Below are 21,718 nucleotides of genomic sequence, written 5' to 3'. Positions count from 1 at the left end.
GGAGTAACGGGTATGCTGAGATTCCCCGCTGATTTCATAGATTATGTGGAGCACATGGCTCTGCCAGGTGCGAAAACTTAAACGTTTCTCGTGTTTATTTTGTTAGGAATTCCAACAATTGGCATTGAATTGGATATGGATTAGCTCTAGTGATTTATGAAGGAATACATCAAGTATTTATATATATTTTTTTAAGTTTTTAAACTGACTTTAATTAATAGCTTCATTTGGGGGATGCTATCAATTTAAATTCCCCACAAACCCTGGTCGACAAGTTGTTAATTACAAGCTAATGTTACATTTTACAAACACACTTGCTGTGTGATGTGCATTAAAAAGCCATTAAAATGACGCAAAATGCCCAAGCGAATAGCAAATAAATGCGCATACGTCAGGCGGCAGACAAGGTAAACTATTTGACAATCACGCCCTGAACTCTGGACTCTTAAATGAAAGAAAGTAAATCCCAGTGAATTAATGCATTTAACGTTGGCTATCAATTAAGCGAGAGCGACCGCCCGCCCAGCTATTGATCACGGGCCAATCCGAGGGCATTTATCTTCATTAGACCGCCGAGATGCAAATCAATCTGCCAAATGCCGGCGAAGATTTGAGTTTGGAGGCTGGACCGGCGGTATACGAACGTATGTAAATATCGACGGATCGCTGATGTAATGCCGCAGATAGGCAGACCCAGTGAGTTTTCCTTTTGGCCAACTGTGTGGCAATGGTGTGGAAAGCCTGCCTGCCGGCGGCCTGATAGGCAAATCAACAGGTTGAACGGGGCGCCACTCACTGGACAAACTGGTAGTGGGGCATCTCACCTCGCTCAATCTCAATCTCAATCAAAGCAAAATTGTATCTAACATGGATTGAGAGCGGGCGGCGGGGGGGAAATCCGATTCGGAGGTGAGGTGAATCGAATTGAATTGGATCTAATCAAGGTCCCGTTAGGCCAAAATCCCCAAGATCAGTATCTAATCGGTAGCCGACCAGAGAATTTTCATGCAATTAAAAGGCAGCCCCATGACGGATGCTCCACCTTTCGGCACCTGGATCCCCTCCCGAGATCAGGGCAAACAAAGTGCAGTTGTCGATTATCGGATCAACTGCCTCAATCGACACCCACGGCGCTCGAACTCAAATAGAGCTAATACACTAATACTTTAATTGATCATGCCGTAAGTACATCGAATTCGGTGTTGCAACATAGCAGCTGCCACCCACGGCTACAACGGCAGCTATCTGCGGATGCAAAGATACATTTCTGTAAAGATGAAAGTGTTTAGAACTGATTATGGAAGAATTTTTTTTGGGATGCGGGCTGGCGCTGTGACTCGTGCTAGTGTCAAGCAGCGACGTTTCCCGGTGGTTCCCCTTCCCAATGATTAAGTGCAGCGGATTCCCCCCGGATTTGGAGAGCAGCAGTGCAGCCACTTAACAGCGTAATCCGCCGTTTGGATATTACGTTTTCAGACAGCACTCGTATGTAATATTCTAGAAATGGGAACATTTCCATAAATCTTGTCAACTCAATGATCATTTGGAAATCCGAATACCTATGGTGTTACCATTATATGGAATGGAATTTATGATGATGGTGAAATATTGAAACGTTGAATTAATTTGCTGAATTGGTTTCGCTCAGTGTAGATAACTAATTCACCGCTGCAACACATTTATGGCCAGATTGACCGATCACCAAAGTCGTCGCATTCCCAGGCGGCCAAACATAACATACATTACCATCCGTATCCAATCGGCTGGAAGTGGGTGCGCTGCTAATTTGGCACTCGGCAACAATTCGAGTCCGCGAGTCCAGCGGCGACATTTCCCATAGATCACCGCTGTCTGTGGACCTCACCCCGAGAGATCTCTTGGTCTTGAGGTCTCGAGATCGCGTGGGAGTGGGAGTGGAAGTGAGGTGGCGGTAGTCGGGCGGACTGTCACGGACTGTCAGAGACGTTGCAAAGGTAATTAGCATGGCACCCCACAATACGAACCCCGGTGACATTTGTCAACAATCTGTCAAAATAAAATGCAACAAAGGCCGCGGCGACGGTCATAAATTTAATGCACTGCCTATTGGCCGGGTTTGAGCAATTTTTATGGCCGATATGCGATATCACCACTCGGTTAGTGGAATGGTCAATTAGACGGGCACGATTCCAGTGGGCGAGATGGGAGCCGAACAAAGCAAAGGCCAGTAGCTCCGCGTATTACTTACATTGTTGAATGCTAATGGAACTGGCCTTTGCCAGCCTCCGAAATTATCATTCATAAATGCACGAACTGCGGCTTATAAATGGGTCAATCAAGTGAAGTAATCGAGACGCGAGGAAGAAAGCCAGAACAAGACCAGAAAATACAAAACTGAAAGAAAAAGAAGGCAACAGAAAACTGTTGAACAAGTTAACAAGTTGTTGGGCCCCCAGGCAGTGGAGCACTTTCAATTGTCGGGGGCCCAGCAAATTGGACGTTTAAAATTTATTGTCGCTGCCTCTGTGAGCCCAGACTGACTGCCCCCCACGTGGGTGGTCATTTTCATTTTCCCTTTTTGGAAAGCCCATCGATGTCAGGGGACTCGAGTTACTGGGTCACTGGAGCCCGCCTCATTATGCAACTGCAACTGCATTGGCCATTAAATCCGGTCATAAAATCAAGCATCCATCCTGCACTTCAATTACCCGGCAAAAGAAGAAGCCACTCATCCGTGATCTCCTCCGCAGATCTTCTGTTTGCCCGCTGTAAATAAAGCGGCATACCATGGAGATATCGGTCCTCCGGCGGCTGTTTGGCAAATTAGCAAGCTCGTTAAGAAGCCACTGAGGCTGCTGGCCAGTCGGTTCTTCTATTGGCCAAAAAAATGCCATTGAAAACAAACAGATTGCAGCTCTTAAAACTTCTCCCTGCACTTTAGTGGCGCTCATAAAATTGACCTGCTACGGAAGCGATTTCTTGCTGTCTGGGGAAAGTGTTTGATCTTCCACGAAAGTGGACTCATAAAGCCGTTCGATCCGTTGATGATCAGCGGGGCAATCAAATTGGTTAATTATTAGCTCGGCTATGAATGGGCCGCAATGTGAGAGCGAAAACGAGTGATATGCAAAAGAATTTCCACCTATGCGGAAGCACTTTCCGCAGGAATTCTGCGCAGAATGTGATGTCGTTCTGGGAGAGCAGGAGAATTTCGAGTTGGGGCCAGTTCAGGCAGCTCAATCAGCTGCCCATTCAACCAGACAAACTTCCTCATTGCCCTGGATAATCCAGCGTGCAGTCATAGATACTAATTGAAACTCATTGTTCACTTTTGACGCCCATCAATTGGCCGGCGAAGTGACTGCGATGACGCGGCTGCCCTCGTCGACCGGCCCAAACAATTGACACTTTTCCAATTGCACCTTTGCACACATGGCTGGAATGGGGGGGGTGGTGGAGGAAAATGGGAAAATCATGTGGCGGGGTGGGGCATTGGGGGCGGCAGATGCCAGGGGAACCCGCACACCTTGCACTCATGCCGCCGGCGTCAATTAGTTTAAATAATGCGTGTATACACAGCGAACGGGTTCGAGTCATTGGCCCACACTCACAAAAAACGGGGGTCTATTCAATGCTAATCAATGCTAAAACAAAAGATGAATAAGGATACAAGCTAACAATGTCAGAATTGTAGGAAACTTCAGAAGATATGATCGATTAATATTAAATTAAGACTGTTTCTGTAGCAGCCTTCTGAACTTCGTTTAGTTTGTAGTAATAATAATAATAACTCCCAATTTTTTTCGAGTGCATGCTCAGACCTTCTCTCAGACATACTCCACCCCTTCCAGCCACCAGCCACCAGCCCCATCCCCGTGCCCCTGAAACCCCCAGCATGGTCATTAGAATTTTGTATACACTGCACAACATCAGAACGCACTGGGACTCGGTGTGTGTGTCATCACCTCAATTGGGTTCACTTCCTACTTGCAAGATGCAGACACGAGCACTGATCACAGAATGTATCTGCAAGATGCGCGGCCAGCATTAGTCGCTATTCGCTTTTCACTTTTCCAACGGAAGTCATTTTCAAGTTGAATTTTTCGTTGCTTTTTTTCTTTGAGACACCAACGAGTCTCTGAAGCCGCGTTTTATCTACGCAAATTGCACACGCACTTAACCCGCTTCCAGTAGCTAAAATAGCTAATATGGAGCGGGATCCAAGGCACGCGGGACTCCAGACCGACGACCGCCTTCCACATTTTTTACTGCCGTCCATAGTCGCGCATATTAAATAGAAATGGGGGAAAAAGGGGGGACACTGCACGCTTTTTGCATGCAAAAATGTGTACAGCTCCCCGAAAATTGCCTCGCCGGGCATATTAGTGCCTCAATTTGTCGATTGGCTCTGTAAACTTGAGCTATTAAGTGCGAACATATTTGAGGAGGAGGTGTATCCAATCCCAGCCAATCCAACCCAATCCGATCCCCAGGAGAGACGGCTTTCGTTTAAACCGGATTCATAACGAGCAAACGCCTCCTGCAAATTGAAATTTTGTTATTTTGAGCGCGTGTGCGGTTGTTGTGGGTCTGAAACGATCATTAATATGTCATTTACAAGTCGGCAAATTGTCGCTAGCAAATTGTTTTCAGCAATAATTTTGTTGGGCAAGGAAGTTCAGACCGATCAATGACTCACTTTTTCGAAGATTTACCACTTGATTACGGGAAATCAAACTATAATTTCCCAAGCCCATCCGTCAATTTCGCTTTCAATCACTATCACTCAGCACCCATAAAGAAAGGCAGAACTTTCGCTTTTTCCAACCCAAATGTTTGGCTTGAGTAAACAACAATTTCTCAAATCTTTTGGAAATCTTTCGCTGTGTGTGAGTGCCAGATATTTTGAAGGTGTAACTGCAGTTTGCTCAAATAATTCTCGGAACTCCGTGATGCCCAACACTTTCTTATCAACTTCTATCGGTGCGCTCACTTTTATTTTACTCAACTTTAGATTTACGATACCACTGGCAATTGGCAATTACAGTGCAATTAATTTATAATCCCCGGGGGCACTACTAGAGACCTACTTAGCCGCAGAGTAGGTGACACACTTAGGTCGAAACATTTATGGGGCAATTGCACAGATAACATACTTAAGCTTTCAGATATGATATTTACGATTGTTGAACTTCGTGGTGGGGGAATATCTTTTCTTGGCGCCCGAAGAATTTTCCCGAGATACAAATATATATTGCGATTGACTCCAACTTTAGGTGTTGAGCAATGATTCAAATTATCTGCGCTATCGGTGAGCAATTTCGGTTCAAATTAATCACTTGATTTGCACGAAATCCGGTTGGCTAAAAAGGCTTCGAGTTGCAGGGGAAAATCGTGTAAAAAGTGCATTTGCATCGCCAACGCAAAGTGCATTAATAAATTGATCCAGTTTCGGCTTTTGGGGTTTTTCCTGTTTTATTGCAACTTGTAGGTGGCCGTGTTTTGACTGTTTACCACTTGTTCATGGGCCTCTGTGAAGTTGACCGCTTTTTGGATACCCATCCGATTTCGTGCCAACCCAAATTTTTCCAACTCCGCGAAATGCATGTCTGCGCCCACAGATTTACGACTCAAATGACCATGAACGTGTCGGTATGGAAATGTCTATATAGACGAGTACGTATCCGGTTAAATTATCGCTCTGCTATGCGAACGAGCGAAATGCAAGGAAACTCTACTAGAAGTGAAGAGAACTATGCAAAGTTTTAGAAAGTCTTGCAAATATAATGGATAGAAAAGAATATGCATTTGAATATGTGGTCTAGAAAACTAATTCATTAAATAGGCCTAAAAACATAGTTGAAAATATAAATTAGACTAGTATCCCACCAGAGCCTATTAATGTTTTAAGAAACATATAAATATCTTACCAATTACTATTAAAATTGATTAAAAAAAGTAACTACCATGACCCCTTAATGTTAAATGCGAGTTATATTATCATATTACTCATACGCCCAATTTTCCCTCGCAGCCTTCGATGTTAATTCATTGCCAAAAATATGGTTATGTTTCGAGTGGTTTTCTGTGCCACCGGGCACCGCTGGAATATCTGCTGGTTGGACCTGAATGTGAATCGACCTGGGTGAAAATGAATTGACCGTAAAAATGATTGTAAAACAACGCCAATAACCACGGCAGCAACAGCTGCCGAGAACTGCGTGCAAAATGTCATTAATCATTGTAATTTATATAGCGGACCAGCTTCATAAACCATCGACGACTTCGGGGGCCGTTTTACAAAATGTTTTCGGTCTTACGAATTTACGCATAATTTAACAATATTGTCAATGCAGGCGGGGTAGAGGTAATGTCTTTTTGTGCTTTTGACCAACTTATCTGGCCTAGACCTTTTTATGTAACCGCCAAGTGGAGAGGGGAGGAGACCAAAGACCAAAACGAAACAGTTCATTGCCACCTGGCTAAAAATATAGCCGAAAAGTCGAGCGGCTGCCGGAAAAACATTTGCCGAGGAAGAGCTCCTCCATCCAAAAGTTTAGCCCACGCCGCTTTCGCTGGCAAATCCATTTGACATATTGCGTCGTCCGCTCGCCCATTTGCCGTCCCTCTTTGGTTACCCAGAGAACTCTGCGGCATAATCTTATCTAAAACAAAACACTTTCGCGGTATTTCCAAGTCCTCATGCTGCCCGGCGCATAAATCAGCACCACTACCGGCACCACCAGCGCCACCGACACCACCGGTGCCACTGCTGACTGATGATGAGCCACATCGCTGACAATAGCTTGTCAAGTGTTGTCTCCTCATCTGCCCGCCACCCACTCACTTACACGCAGATATATCCACCGAAAATCGGAAAATCTCCAAATACTTTTCATAAAGCGGCAGATGGAAAAGTCCACGGGAAATATATGTATTTGTTGTGTATGCAGCAGATAGGTATAAGTTCGGACTTTTTATTATGATTAAAAGTGTAATATCGCTTATTTAAAAACATCCCATATTTGCTTAAGTGCCTTTATAAATTATTAAGATTTATCGATGGTGATCTAAGCCATATCTTTACATATTATACTTCTTCGTATACTAATTAATATACTTTATCTTGGCTGCAAATTTTATATTATGCCAAAAAATTTCCCCATTTCAGTTCTCAGTAGTGTATTTAATATTCGGCTAGGCTTTCCCAAAATATGCACTTCCATTCCGTTTCCTCTCCTACTTTGTCCAATCCGAAAATTCCAACAATAAATTTTTGGCCGCCGTCTAGCCAAAAGCTGAAGTGAGATCGCTCAGTAGATTGCTTTGGATCCGTGACGTAGCCAGGGGCGAAATGTTTGTGTAAAATTAATTTATCGTATTATGTGCCGAAAGTGATATAATAGTCCGGCCATTTGGTATACTTAGGAATTAACTGTGTTGAAATTTCCTTTTTTCTTTTCATGCCCGATTGCCGTGCCGAATCTATTTATCATGATCTCGGGGGATTAAAATTGATGCAATTATCTAAATTTACATAAAAAATTCTATGCTGGCCATACAAAAAACTCTTAGAAGTTGGAAACCGATCTTTAATTGAGAAATTCGTTATGGATGGGTAAGCAATTTTAACGAGTTCACTTTCCCACAAAAAGAGCGCCTCAAAGACATCGTTTGTTGATTTTTTTTACGCACTAAACATGGGACAATGACTTTGTGTGTCAAGTCTAGAACGCCCCACAGAGCTAAAGGCTTGCACGAACTTCAAAAATTCAAAAAATATATAATAATATAGAAGATTTTTTATTTATAAAGACACTTAACACGCTGGAGTCAAGAGGCAAGTGACAGTGAAAGTAACTGCAGTTGGATCGATGCAATGTTGGCCAAACTGTCGGAGCAACTTCATCAACTTCACCGGCCAACCGAAAGACGTGCCGTAAATTAAGTTATCAAAAGAGATGCTGTCGGAAGCTTTTAGCATCCACCGACTCCAGTTGTGTCTTCTGGGATCTCGGGACGACTTGGGCTTCACTCAACTTCACACCTCGGTCCACGCACTAAATCAGTCGCATAATTGCCGCCTGGCCGCCGGGCCAAGTACTCTCCATATATCATCTCGAAAATATGGTATGCACGCCCCCCGTGCAAACGTTTTTTTTTCCACCGAACCCCGGACTTGGACTTGGACCTGGACTCGGACTCGGGTTGGGGTTGAGTTCAGGCTCGGACACCGTTATCCGCTGCTGCAATTTGAGAGCAGCAACTGCAACTGGCGTTGAGCTTCACCCGACTTTTGGAGGTCAACTGGTTGATGAGCCTCGCGAGGTGCCGCTGAAGTTGCCAGCTGATAGAGTGGAAAATGCACAATATTTGGCACTTTTCATTTTGTTTGGACAGCTTTAATTCGAAGCAGTTGCCACTGCCTGACGGCTTAACGTTTTCCATAAAATATTATATTAAAAGCTACTATGAAATTATCCTTCTTACTTTTCAGTCAACATAAGATTTCATCATTAAGCGTAATTTTAAAGATACATATTGCTGTATGTGTCACCCTCATACAATCTCAAGTGCGAAAGAAGTTTATTCTGGGTGATAAAGCTTTACTACTTCAACCGAAGTTCAGCACAATATCCGGAGACGTGATTTTCGGAGCACTTTGTACAATTTACAGCCCATAAAAGACTCACTCAGTCACTAATAAACACAAATTGCTTGGTTAGTTGCCACTGATTTGGCTTGTGAAAGTCCCAAGTTCGAGGGTGAGAGCACCCACACCGACTGGAGGAGAAACCTCGCAGCATTTTCCTCATGCTGCTTGACCATAAAAATCATTCCCAACCCTCAACAACTCCCACAATCTCTAAAAAGCTCCCAAACACGGCAATTTCAATCTTATCGCACTCCACTCGCATTATCGCCGCCTGATCGAGTTCAAAATCAAATTAACACCTGAGGCAGATACCGGCAGATATGTAAAGTACAAGCGCGGTGGTGAATTAAAAAAATTTGTACCCCGGCGAAACAAAATCCCCGCTATCTATGCGGCATCTTGGAAGCTCACGATGATGTTCCTCAATGGCGATGATGCCTTCGCCCCGATAAGCGGAAAACCGGAATCGGGTTGTACAACAAGTTTTTCGGTTGGTTTATCAGTGCTGCAAATTGCTGGCCAACTGGAGGGAAGTCAATGAAAATGAAGCTGTAAATTAATTCGACTGGCGGCCCAAAAGTTATGCAAATGCTGAGTACCGGAGGCGCTGATCTCATGATCATCTTCATCAGACTAAAAACTGACTCACTTCCCACAGGGAGCCCGGCTAATCAGGGCGAGCGGTTAATTAAGGCAAGATTTATGCCCTTAGCCCACTAAAGAATTTATATGCCAAATAATACAGAGCCGGGGGCCACAGGCATTGCCAAATCAAGTGTCTAACTTAATGGTGCTCAACATAAACAGACGAGAGGCGCGGAAAATACGATTTCTTTGGCGGATCTCAGTGCGTGTTACGCAGCTTTTATGAGAACTTTCAACTTGTGGGCGCTCCACATATGTGGGTGGGGCACATCGACTACGATCGGATGTGTTTACACATATACATCCCTCGGCTGACGAGTGTGGGCTTGTATTATTTCTGATATTCTAAATATTTCATATGGCCATTGGCATTAGTTTATTTGGTTGTTCATGCAGTCCAAGTGGAATGGGTGGTTCGAACTTCGAAACAAAAAACCAAACAAAGGAACCCCCAAAGAAATTGAACATAAAACATATTCAAACCGAAATAAAAGATGAGTAATGGGGATGTTGGGAGATTGGGTGGCGTCCACTTTGAAGTTCATCAAATAAAAGATCTTTAGCAACCAAATCTGGAGAAGATGGAAACTATTCTATTGGTTAGCACCTCCCAGTTTTGAAGACCAAATGTGTTAGCTATCTAGTAGTGAAGTGCAAACTATACTTCACTAAACTTCATCAGAACGTCATATATTATGAAAAACATATGTACTTAATTAAAGAATTCGTCACCTAACGAATTCATAATTCAAGTAATTATTGAAATGGCTTTTCTACTTACTGAATTCACTATTCTCGTCCTGGGTTCCGTTGACAACGCCATCCCTTAAGATCTGAAGGATGCGATTTTTGATGTACAGCTGGATCTTGCGCGAGGTCCAGGCCAAGTGGGACTGTGGCACCGTGGAGCGTTCGTTACGGTCCAGATTGCTGATGGGCGTGTTACTGCTACTGCTATTTATGTTAAGACTACTTCTAGGGTTGCTCAGTCTTTTCGATTTCGAACCAATGAAATTATTGTCAGCGGGCGACATTGGCTGCTGCTGCTGTTGCTGGTGATGATGATGGTGCTTCTTCTGCTGTTGCTGATTCTGGTGACGAATGCTGCGTTCGGTACGCGACAGGACCGCCAGATGCTCGTTCGGCATCGCTGAGATGACGAATCCCAGCGGCTCCTCCAGCTGATCGGAATCCTCCGCCGGGGATGGGTATTGGGATTGGATTTGGGTTTGAGTTTGGGTTTGCGGTGTGCTTGTTATGGCAGTTGGATGCGTGCTTAAGCTCTGATTAAATTCAGCATTAATACTTTGATTTGTGGGTTGATTTACACTACGTTCACTCACTGCGCTCGGCACTAAACTACTACGACTATGATCACTTTGTAGATAACTATTACTAAACAGATTACTATTGTTCGTGCTGTTGTATTTTGATGTGGATGTGGATGTGTGTGTGGATCCGGATGAGTCTGTCAGGTTGTTGTCCATGGCCATGAGGGGCATCGCAGATACAAGGCCCCGCCAGGCGATGATGAACGAGAGGAGGGCGCCCAGCAGCGCCAGGGCCCTCCAGTCCAAGCGCAGGTTTCTTCGCATCAAAGATCACCACTTTGGTTCACAGGGGTTTCTCGAGCCCGGTTCGGAATCTGAGTCCGAATGTTTATAATTTCTGTATAAATCGCTGTGTAGTCTCGCAGTTGTTTATAGATTGTTTGCCAGTTTATTGGGCGTGCGCCACGCCCTCGGGTGTCGTTGAAACATATGTACGCCCCGTTTTCAGATATCTTTTCTTACTTTCGTTTCGATTACGTTTTTTCTTTTCTTTTCACTGACTTTGCTTCTCTCTGAGCCCGTTTAAATTTTCGTTAAAATCTTTTCGCCTCTTTCCTGGCAGGAAATTAGGTTATCATATCGTAGACTTGTTCAACACTTTTCAATTGCTGCTGTTGCTGTTGCGGATCTTCATCTTCGTCTTCCCCGCTGATAATGCATCTTATCAACGCCAATGACTTTCTTGTCATGTCAGAAATTCCCGCGGTTTAGTTGGGGAGCGAGGAATGAAGCAATCTCAGCTTGTTTATGCGGCCCAACTTCGGTTGGCTAACATAGTTGACGAGCTGAAATGAAGAAAATGTTGTAGGAACATTATGATTATGATTGACAGAGTATAAGTCATTAACTAATAGATTATCTTCATCGTAAACTATCTCAACACGTGACACTCACTGGCTCAGCCTTAAATTTATGGCCTTCGGGAATTGGCTTTGAAAATTCCACAGCAAGCATTTGCAACACAAATTTGGATTAAGCCAAATTGTACATAAATTCTTCAGCTAAGCGCTTTTAACGCAATTTTTGACATTTTAATTAGCGTTCGCCTATATAAAAGGAACAACGACAAAGTGGCACAGTTTAATTTTAGCCAACGGTCTATCAACGGGCCAAAGATACAATTGTATCTATATGGGCGACAAGTGATCGGCAAGAGGTTACATAAAAACTGCCCAAAGGGAGCAGTTACGCAAAGGAAAAACTCGGTGAAAACATCGAAAATGACTTTCCCAAACGAAGAGAGAGTGAGAGGGAAAGCCCCTTCAAGAGTGGCGGACAGGCAAATTGTTTAAAAATAAAATGGGCAACAAAAACAATTCGCTCAGAAAACTGTGTCGAATTTGAAAATAATCACGCACTAACTTCGCCGGCAAATAGTATCCGTGTATCTGTGCATCTACGTATCTATGAGATACGCGCAGGGCGACGCGGCGGCTGAGTGACGTTGCCGCTGCACTTCCACTCGACTTCTGTCTATTTGGCACGTGTTCAGCCAGGCAAGCCTACGCAGCGGCATTTTTTATGCAACATTTAAGTGCACCCCGTTTTAATTACCATAAACAACAAAAACAGCAGGAAGAGCAGCAACAAATCCCATTGGCGACAACACCAGAGGCAACACAAAATTCTGTCCCATCAACATGTTAATTGCTTTTGCGTCCTTCTGTCCAAACTGCCAGCAATGTTATGCAATGCGTTGACTTTGAGATATTCGCTTTGAAAAACCTAAACCATTCCAAACAGTTATGGAGCCCTCCAGATCGTAAAGTCCGACATTTGCATGCCAGCTGAGCTATAAAGTTATAAAAACAAGAGGCCAACGCAATCCGATGAATCAGAGAAATCCAATATTATATGTGTAATATTAAAATCAGCAAAATTCTTCAGGTTTTCATCATCCTTCAGCAGATAAAGAAATGAATTTAAACCTTTGCCATCGCCGGTTTAATGCCTTTCACCCAAATACGACGCTGCATTAAAAGTATATGTGCCACAACAGGCGAAATGTGTGCCAAGCCAGCCGCAGATTCGGTCTCAAGGTGTTGTTTATGTTTTTTTTTTTTTCAGAAGTAGAATTTATGAGGAATTCTGTAAGGGCAACAAAAGTTCCAGCCTCAACGACCACAAAATCACCGGCAAGACAAAAAAGATAAAAACCCCCCAAAAATGGGAAGCGTGTCTTGACACATGCCGAAAGTTATAAAAATAGCGAGGGAAAAATAAATACCAAATATGTAGATGGAGTATACAAATAACACCTATGATTCGTAGGGCCAAAAATTATAAAAGTATCTGTTTTTACGACCTCAGGCCATCGGCTCATCTGTCATTTATAAGCCTCCACAATTCAACAAATTATGAGGGGCATAAAAAAATAATGAAATCTTTTGTGGTTTCTGCCCGGTGCGCTTAACTCCCCAAAAGGGCCATAATAAGTAAATATATACATATATGATCGAACGCAATATCAAATCAAAGTCTAAATTGTTCTGCCAACTACCGCGCTCTAAACGAAAGCGAAAGTCCAACGATCAATGAACACCCCCATATCATTAAGTATGGAAAAAACATACGAGTAGATTCTAGTCTGTTATAAAACTTGAATATCGCTTAACCCAAATTAAAGTGGCAATCTTCGGTGGCAGTCGCCTAATCAAATTTAAAAAAAATCCGCAACAACCAAAGTCAAAAAACTCAAAGAAACTGTGTATGACAATGAATGAGCAGAGTCGTGTGGCGGTGTCTTTGGTCAGCGAATGAATTAATTTTATAATAAAATGATCTTAAATGCGGACAATGGGAGTAATAGTGGTATTTGTGAACAAAAAATGGACTCAAAAAAACAAATTTCTTTTTAAAACATTATTGTTGAGCTTAATTATTCCAAATATTTTAATATGCGGTATAAATTAATATACCAAGAAGTCTCGAAAAACCTTTTTTTAAACCATCCCATTGTCCATGCGAATAACATCTGGCCTGATGAATAAGATATTGATATAGTCTGTGCAGCTTTTCAGCTTGACAACAAGTTACCAAAGTCGAAGAGCAAAAGGCCCAGTAAAATATTTAAATTAGTGCCTCCAACTGCGGGTTTCCATATCATGGTTTTGGGCAGCCACTGAAATCGGAACTGAGTCTAGTCATCGATCTGAAATGGCAGTCGCTCCACAAACTGATTAGCAAATTTGAAATGTTTTGTTTTTTGGCTTACTGCCCCTTATCGAAAAACGTTAAGTTTATGCGTTTGAAATGCGTTTGACATTTGCGCTAGCCGCTGTTTTAATGGCGGCGCTGACAGATGGGCTTTGTGGCATTTGGAAAGTATCCGGCGGATCGCATGTATCTGGCGGATCGCCTGGATGGCAATAAATCTAAGCCGAGCTGCGCAACTTAATTAGTTCATGTCAGACGCTTGGCTACCCCAATATAAAGGCAAAGGCGAGAAACGCTCTTTGGACATTTATTACAAGCAACAATGTCGGACATATGTAAATTTTTTAGACCATTTTATGGTTTTGGCTAATATGCAAATGATTCACGCAGTTTGCCTGTTAGGAAAAATTTTAAATAATTTATAATAGCAGGTGCATATTAATTGAAATGGACTAATAAAATAAATACGAGATGAAATTAGCATAAAGTTTATGTTTTATGCGTATTGAATATAAGATAACCGGTTGCAGCATTTAGAAGTGAAGGTTTCCTGTTTTTAATTATATTTATTCGTATTTTGGCAATTTTAATATATTTCATTTTAATTGTGTTCTCTTCCGATTTATTTTTTGTTTTCAGAAGCGAAGCTAATTCCTGATATTTATTGCGCGAATCCATTACCCAGAAAACCCTTTAGCAATGTCGTATCTCATTCTTCTTGCGGTTGGCAGTAACAAACAGTGCCAAAACCACAAATTCCCAGACTCTTCACTTACATGTGCAATTTATTCATGGCTTGTGGTTATGGTTTTTGCCCAACTTTAGTTTGGGCAATAAAATAAATTAGGCCCACAAGTAGACAAAACAATGTTGTGCGCTGCAGCAACACTTTAAGTTAATTATTTTGCCCACTATTAAAAAAAGTATTTCAATGCCACGTTGAAAGCGAAAAGAATTCAAGAAATGTGCAAAGATATATGGGCTTAACAATGAAATTCTAGTTCAAGAGAAGATAAATTTGTATTTATTTTCCCCGTTAAGTGTCTGACGTTCATTGTCGTGTTGACACTTGTCACAAGATTGAACGAGAATAAATATACATATAGTACTTGTTTCCATACGTTTGTACATTCGTGTATTAGTTTGTATTATGGAATGCTTAGCAAAAGATTGATGTGCGATGGCATTCACTGACAACTGCCTTATAGATGTTATCCACCAGAATGCAAACAAGGCGATGCATTTCGATGAAGATTATTGTCGCTGATCTGGTTCTCTTTGGATCCCATGCCCCCGACCCACGATCCAACTCCCGTGTTTACAAAACAATTAATTTTCTTTGGAAAAACAAGAAAAGCGTCGAACGGGGGAAATGAAAAAGATACCGAAACATAACTCAGGCAGCCAGCCAAATGCACTAATCGATGTGCACTTCATTCGTATGGAAACGGGCATAAGATACTTGAAGGCATCACTGTTAGATACTTGCCAACAATCCGCGGGGAAAGCACAGCCGCCAGGGAAAAGTAGAAAAGAAAAGTACGGTGGAAAACCTGAGCGCTCAAAGGCAGCGCTTTTGTGTAATCGATTTGAACCGGAAGCAATTGGGTTGCCGCAGTCTCAGCGGCAGCGGGAAAAATCCTCTCAAGATGCAGCTATTTTAAATATTTAGTGCACGAGACAGGCGAGGGCACAATCACAGATACACGCACACACACGCCGCACAGCGATTCTTCGATTCAATCACATGCGGCGATGCTAACAACAAAGCAAATATCGGTCGCCAGATATATTGACACCATATAGAAAATAAAATGAGAAAGTTACTTCTAGAAATAATCTACATAAAATAGGAAGCACTCATGGACAAACACAACACGAAGTGCTTAAAGGAGTTCCTTTAAAAGTTGTTAACAAATCATATATCCGTCTTCAAATTGTTAAAATTATTTCCTTAATTATTAGTTTATTAATATTCTTTTTAAAAAGCGGAAGTACCCTAGGAATTTTAGTAGGTTTCTGTCACCTTCGCACCGATGTATCTCACTTAAAATGTATCTCTTGCCTGCACCGACACATTGCCCACTGGCAGACTCATCTCCCACACAATTTCGCACATTTATTGTAGTCTAATTAAAAGTCACGCACTTTACGTGCGAAAATTAAAAGGAAAACCGTCGTTTTAAAATAAAAGCAACCGAAAACGACGAAATCAAAGACAACGCGACGTATTAGTAATGTGACAAACAGACAGCCAACAAAACAACAATTGCGTCTAGGATATTTTTAAAATGCGTCAAACAACCCAAAAAAAAAAATATATACATATATATAAAAGAAAAAAAAACCGCCAAAAAAGAGAAACAACAACAACCTGAGTAAAATACGCGACGATTTTCTCGTTTTCATTTTGGCTTTTTGCTGCTCGCTTTTTAACTGAGCGGTGTACCTAAAGCTGTTGCCATGTGCGATCGTGTGTGTGCGTCTCTAAATGTATGCCGCACATTATGTGGTCTAGTGTTCACGCTTCATTAAAACAAACGCTACATTTTTACTGAGTTTCCCGCATTTTCCGCCGACTTCGGTTGACTTTATATGCCCAGTGTTATGCGCCACTTTTGGCCAAAAAGGAAAACAAACCGCAAAACTATTTACGCACGGCCGTAAAACTTTTTTCTTTTGCATGCGATAAGCTTTATCTACGAATTATGATCGTTGTATTTCAAACTTTGCCTCCACTGCTGCTTGCTGCCCATCAATCAGGCACAATTTGTAAATGTGTCACAGGCCCAAGCGAAAAGTTACCCAACTCGCGCGTTTCAGAACTAAACCTGATAATTGGCTGGCTTTATGACATCTGAAGTCCGAGGCGAACACGCCAATGAAAACATAAATTCCACACTCAACTCTTTTTACTATCAAAAAATAAATTTCCTTTTCAATTAATTCGGGACTGCCCATGCAATTTAATCACTTCGATTGGTTTTTCTGCATGAGTTTCATGTCTTAATGTCTACATTTTACGCTGGGCATTTCAATTATTCAATTGTTGACGTAGCCAGAAAATGTTTCGTAAGCGGTACTAAACAATTAGCCAATTATTTTCCTTGCCCTTGGGGGATATTCATTTTTTAGTTGATGAAATTGTGACGTGAGAACTTTAACGGCAAAGGAAATAAAATATTATAGGCATTTAAAGAGGCACGATTCAATTATGTTTAATAAATGTATCAAGCCTTTTTGCTTATTTTTGGTAATCGAAAAGTTATGCAACTAGAATTAGAAGATAATATTAATAATATTAACTTTATTATAATTTTAACCCTTTTTTAGCAGAAACAATTGTAAACCAATTGAAAATTTAAGCTAGGTAAGTAAAAGGTGATAAACAAAATTTTAAATATTTTCCCTAGACCCCAAATGAGTTTGAAAAATGACCAGAAAAAATCTCAAAATACCAAATAGTTAATAGCTTCTATAAATAATGGCACTGATTTGAGCTAAGCACTCTTCGCTGCCATTAATTATGAAGGATATAGTCCACACAGCTGAAATTCATTCAGTTGATTCTTTATCGCGATCCCCATATTTCGCAGTTTGTCTGTCGCTTGGCTGTCCAAACTGTGATCCGGCATGTGATTAGCAGTTGTTGAACCCGACGCACACTAGCGTGCGGCAATAACGCAAATTCGCACACAGATACAGAGTACAGATACAGATACGCAGCGCAAATCAGCCGCAGGAAGAGCAAGAACAACAAGCCAGCTTAGATAATAGCGCACAAATGTTAGATAATAGTCAGCGCCGCCAATTTATAGGACACAAAGTGCACGCGCGGAGTGAGCAGAAAAAAAGTTTATAGCGAAAAAGTTGGCGAAATGAGATTAAAAGCGCCTGCGTGCGTTTGCAAATATAGATACGCACAATTCGCAGATACACAGTTACGCAGATACAGATACATTTGAAGACGGCGATAAAGATTCGCAAATGTATATGCGTTTTGCAAATAAAATAAAACTATAAATAATCCCAAAGATCGTGTGATTAAATTTATATGAATTTCGAGTGGGTTCTCCTAAGGTCGTTTGCTTTCACCGGTTGGCAAAAAAAAAACAACATTTTGCTACATTTTGTTTGTTTTACCTATTGTTTATTTGGGGCAGATAAATGCGGAAAAGTACTTGGCAAAACTCGGCTGCAAATCAAATTTAATTTGTTTATAGTTAAATGCAATCAGATTACGTTTTAGGTGAATATCATTTTGCACAGGTGTTGATCAATCAAATCGAATATGAACTAAATTATTTCAATTAGCATGCCACTAATATAAATTAAGTTTTTGCCCGTTCGCTTTAGCTTGCTATTTGTTTGTTGAAATCAATTTATTTCGTATTTATACATTTGGCTATTTAATTACTTTCCCTCGTGGGTCATTTAAATACACTTATTACTCGGCCCGCTGCCAAGTGGAAAATGATTTCAATTTATTTTGAAAGTTACCAAACAAATTGCCACAGTTCAACGTATTCAATATATTTTTAATATTTTATCTTTGCGCGACTTAAGAACACTGAAACTATTTATGAATTTTAGCATTTCAAAACATCAAATCTAATAATACAGAAAAACATATATTTTTTTCCGTTCGAAAAACTTGAAACTTTCATTAATTTTAGGCTTGCTTTTGCTAAGCTCCAAAGACCGAAATCCAAAGAAATATTTTGCAACATTCGAACAAATGCTTGGAGGAACAACAAACTTACTAAAAAAAATGGAACTTATGTAACAGCGTTGAAACAGAAAATTACGCACCTTGTTTTTATGTTTGTTTGCTTTTTTCAGTTTTACGATTCTTTTTTTGGACGCGTTGTATTCTTCGTTGATTTTCAGAGAGTTGCACTTTGCACACTTTAAAACTTACGGCAACAACAATTCAACATTTTCATAATTTTTTTCTGATATTCCTTTTTCAAACACAGCACAAATCATATATATATATTTTTATATATTTTCCGATCTTCGAATTGCTCGCATTTAAACGATTTTTTTTTTGCGGGCTTTTCAAATTGTAACGACTCTCTTGGATTGCGAAACGAACATTCGTGTTTCAAATTTCCTATCCGCCGAGATTATTGTTTCGATCTCCTTTGCAAACGATTGCACACAAAACCGGAACATCGAGTACGTCAAAACGGAGCGATTACGGACGCGATCACGATGATGGGGTTACGATTAGAGATGGTTAGGATGTGCCAGATGGATCGGATCGGATCGAATGGTTGGTCTGAAAAATTCGAAAACGCTGCGGATGCGGATAAGCGGACTTCGAGTGCTACTGCGACTGCGGACGCTCCGCTCACTGTGTGTTCTCCAAGCGTGCTAGTCAGTGACTGAAGCCATGAGCAAAAAGACCCTGTCGATGAGGCGACGCTTCGTGCGTTCACGCCGAGCACGTTTGCGACGGAACGAGCGCGAGAGAGAGAGTGCGATGCGGTGCGGTGCGGCGGGAGGGAGACGGAGAGAGTGAGAGCAAGTAGTGGGCGAGTAAAGGTAAACGCCAAGAATGGTCAGCTGTAGTGAATGATGGTGCCCTAGGTGTGAATATGGGATTTATCCGTGATTCCCAATTCATCCTTCCGATCTGACGAAACTGCGGCTCAAGTGAATGAAACGCTGTCAACTCTTTGATTCATCCATTAGCGCTAGCATCAAAAATACCGGTATAATATATTTGTACTTCGTTCTCTGCTAATTTATACTTTGTAGCTGAATAAGTTGTTAATTTTAATGAGTGGTTAAAAAATAGCATTGTACTGAAAAATTAAATACGAAATATGAATAAATTATATTTTATTTTTTGTATATTTATTGCTTTTTAACAAATGATGTAATGCAATATGGTAATTATTGTACATAGTTACATGGCATTTGTTGAATTATAAATTTTTTTGATTTTAAATGTTAACTGTAGTCATATTAATCATTTATTAAGCCTACTTTTTCGTACAATAAGTATCTAAAACGGTTACGTGTTAACTGTCTAACAGAAAATTCTGAAATTTGCGCCACAATGTAGGCTACAAGGTGGTATCGTTCAGTAAAAGAACTACTTTCGAACTTAAAGCTCAACTCAAATTTTCTTTAAAAAACTTAAACTTATAAGTAAGATTCATGTTGTTTAAAATATAAAATACACTAGTCAACTAATTTTTGTTAAAGTTCTGTCACTATTAAGAGCCCCCCAAGTCAACGGCGACCATCACGTGACGGTTTTCAAACAGACACTGTGAAAGTTGAGATTGCAGTTGCTTTTTGTTTTTGATTGGATTGCGTTTGGTGGCGGTTGTGCTTTTTGGCGCGTAGACCTTTTCCAGTGCTTTTGACGTATTTCGCCAGGTAGCGTGGATTTGCACAAATACCAATTAACTAACAACACAAAGTGCAACAACAAGCGTCACCCAGTACCCTGCATTATTCGGGTAAATATGGCCAGTGATTCAGTCGCGTGGGAAAGCCAACTCATGAAAGGTGCTAATCGCATCGATGTATTCGCACTGATAAGGCTTGAACTTTGACCAACTTATTTGCCTATGGCTGCAATAAACCATTGTTTTATCTCAAAATCTATTTCTGACCAACCGAAAATTTGGCTAATTTTAAGTGTTGACCAAAATTGTGCCCGAAAATACTGTCACTCGTCAAATGAAAGTTAAAGTGGCTATGGGCGAATTTCTTTGAATACAAGTTTATCTTATCTATTTAGAAGGCGCCTATAAAAAATCACATGGTGCAGATAGATATGTGTGTATGAATGAACTTCAACTTGACACTACAGAAATTGCAGAAATATTCCGGGGTGGTCGCCCACGTCATTCTTGATGACTGCGTCATTCAGTGGGTGTTGCAGTCTGGCTACTGATTGGCCAAGTCTTACATAGTTGCTAAGACTATCTAACTACAATAAAGTAGCAGTTTTGAGAAGGCACTGTTTTTTATTAAAGTCATAAAATATTGTTTATTGAGGCTATCGCGATTAGTAAGTAACGATTTTATTTTAGAAAATATTTGTTAGATTATGTTGTGTAGAAATGATTTATGAAATATATTAAGAATTTGTTTATAAATAGTATCTGAATGTGTCCAAATTGTAAATTTTAAACTGTTTGGGACTTAGAATACTTTCTTTAAATATATCATTTAAAGTGCGAGTAAAGCCTTGCTAAAGTTGCATACTTCGAAATAAGAAAATTTACTTAGACCCTATGTTTAGCTATTGAGCTTTTTCAATAGCTGTTGAGAATAATAAAACACCGAAGAAAGTTTGTTTTATTACGACAGTTTTATTTTGCGAAATAGCGATAATTTACGATAGCGACAATGGTAAGGTTGGTCTTTTCCGAAACGCGAAGAAATTGCAACTGGCGGGCAGGCAGCCGAAATGCAGCGCCCAAGCTTAACGTAGGTGGCTAACAACAACAAACAAGGAATGAGCGCCGTACAGATAAATGCGTGCGAGAGCAGCGGTTTGCACTATGGGCATCGCAACTGCTACCACTGATTAATTTGACTTATAATATTAAAGAATACGATTAGTCTACTGCACAGTTTTGGCGGCTGCATGACCCAACACCCTAAGTTTAATTTGGTTTTCAAATGTATTTTTTAAATGCTTGCTAAGTGATTTCGCCAGACCACAGAAAAAGGGCTGCCCCAAAACAATTAACTCAATTAACCGGAATGAAAACATTTTGTGCCCGAGTATTTGACGCTTGGTGAAACGGGAAAGGAAGCACATGCCAAATATGCCTATTCCAATAAATAACCTACGACAGCGAGAACTCCCCCGCAGTTTTCGATGGCAACCTTTGGAATGTCGATCTGCCCTTTGCACTCTCCACATTGTCCCTTTGTTCCCCCTTGTCCTTTGGCAAGAAGTCAGACAATTAAAATG

The 21,718-nt window shown here is 41.0% G+C and overlaps 1 protein-coding gene across 5 annotated transcripts in view; it reads right to left on the bottom strand.

The window, feature by feature from the left end:
* Positions 1–19,176, bottom strand: part of LOC6727415 (vitellogenin-1) — a 51,295-nt gene extending 32,119 nt beyond the window's left edge. For 4 of the 5 annotated variants that reach the window (XM_039296009.2, XM_016176396.3, XM_016176397.3 and 1 more), the window contains exons 1-2: positions 18,580–19,176; positions 10,062–11,396 (exon numbers count right to left, since the gene is read on the bottom strand). In XM_039296009.2, the coding sequence (XP_039151943.1) occupies positions 10,062–10,875 (814 nt within the window). In that variant the 5' untranslated portion in view covers positions 10,876–11,396; positions 18,580–19,176. Of the gene's footprint in view, positions 1–10,061; positions 11,397–18,579 lie in introns of those variants that run through there. The other variant, XM_039296010.1, reaches the window with a different exon arrangement.
* Positions 19,177–21,718: the final 2,542 nt, after the last annotated feature.

Source organism: Drosophila simulans, chromosome 3R (assembly GCF_016746395.2).
Source record: "Drosophila simulans strain w501 chromosome 3R, Prin_Dsim_3.1, whole genome shotgun sequence".
NCBI lineage: Eukaryota > Metazoa > Arthropoda > Insecta > Diptera > Drosophilidae > Drosophila > Drosophila simulans.
This window is presented reverse-complemented; position numbering and strand designations above follow the sequence as displayed.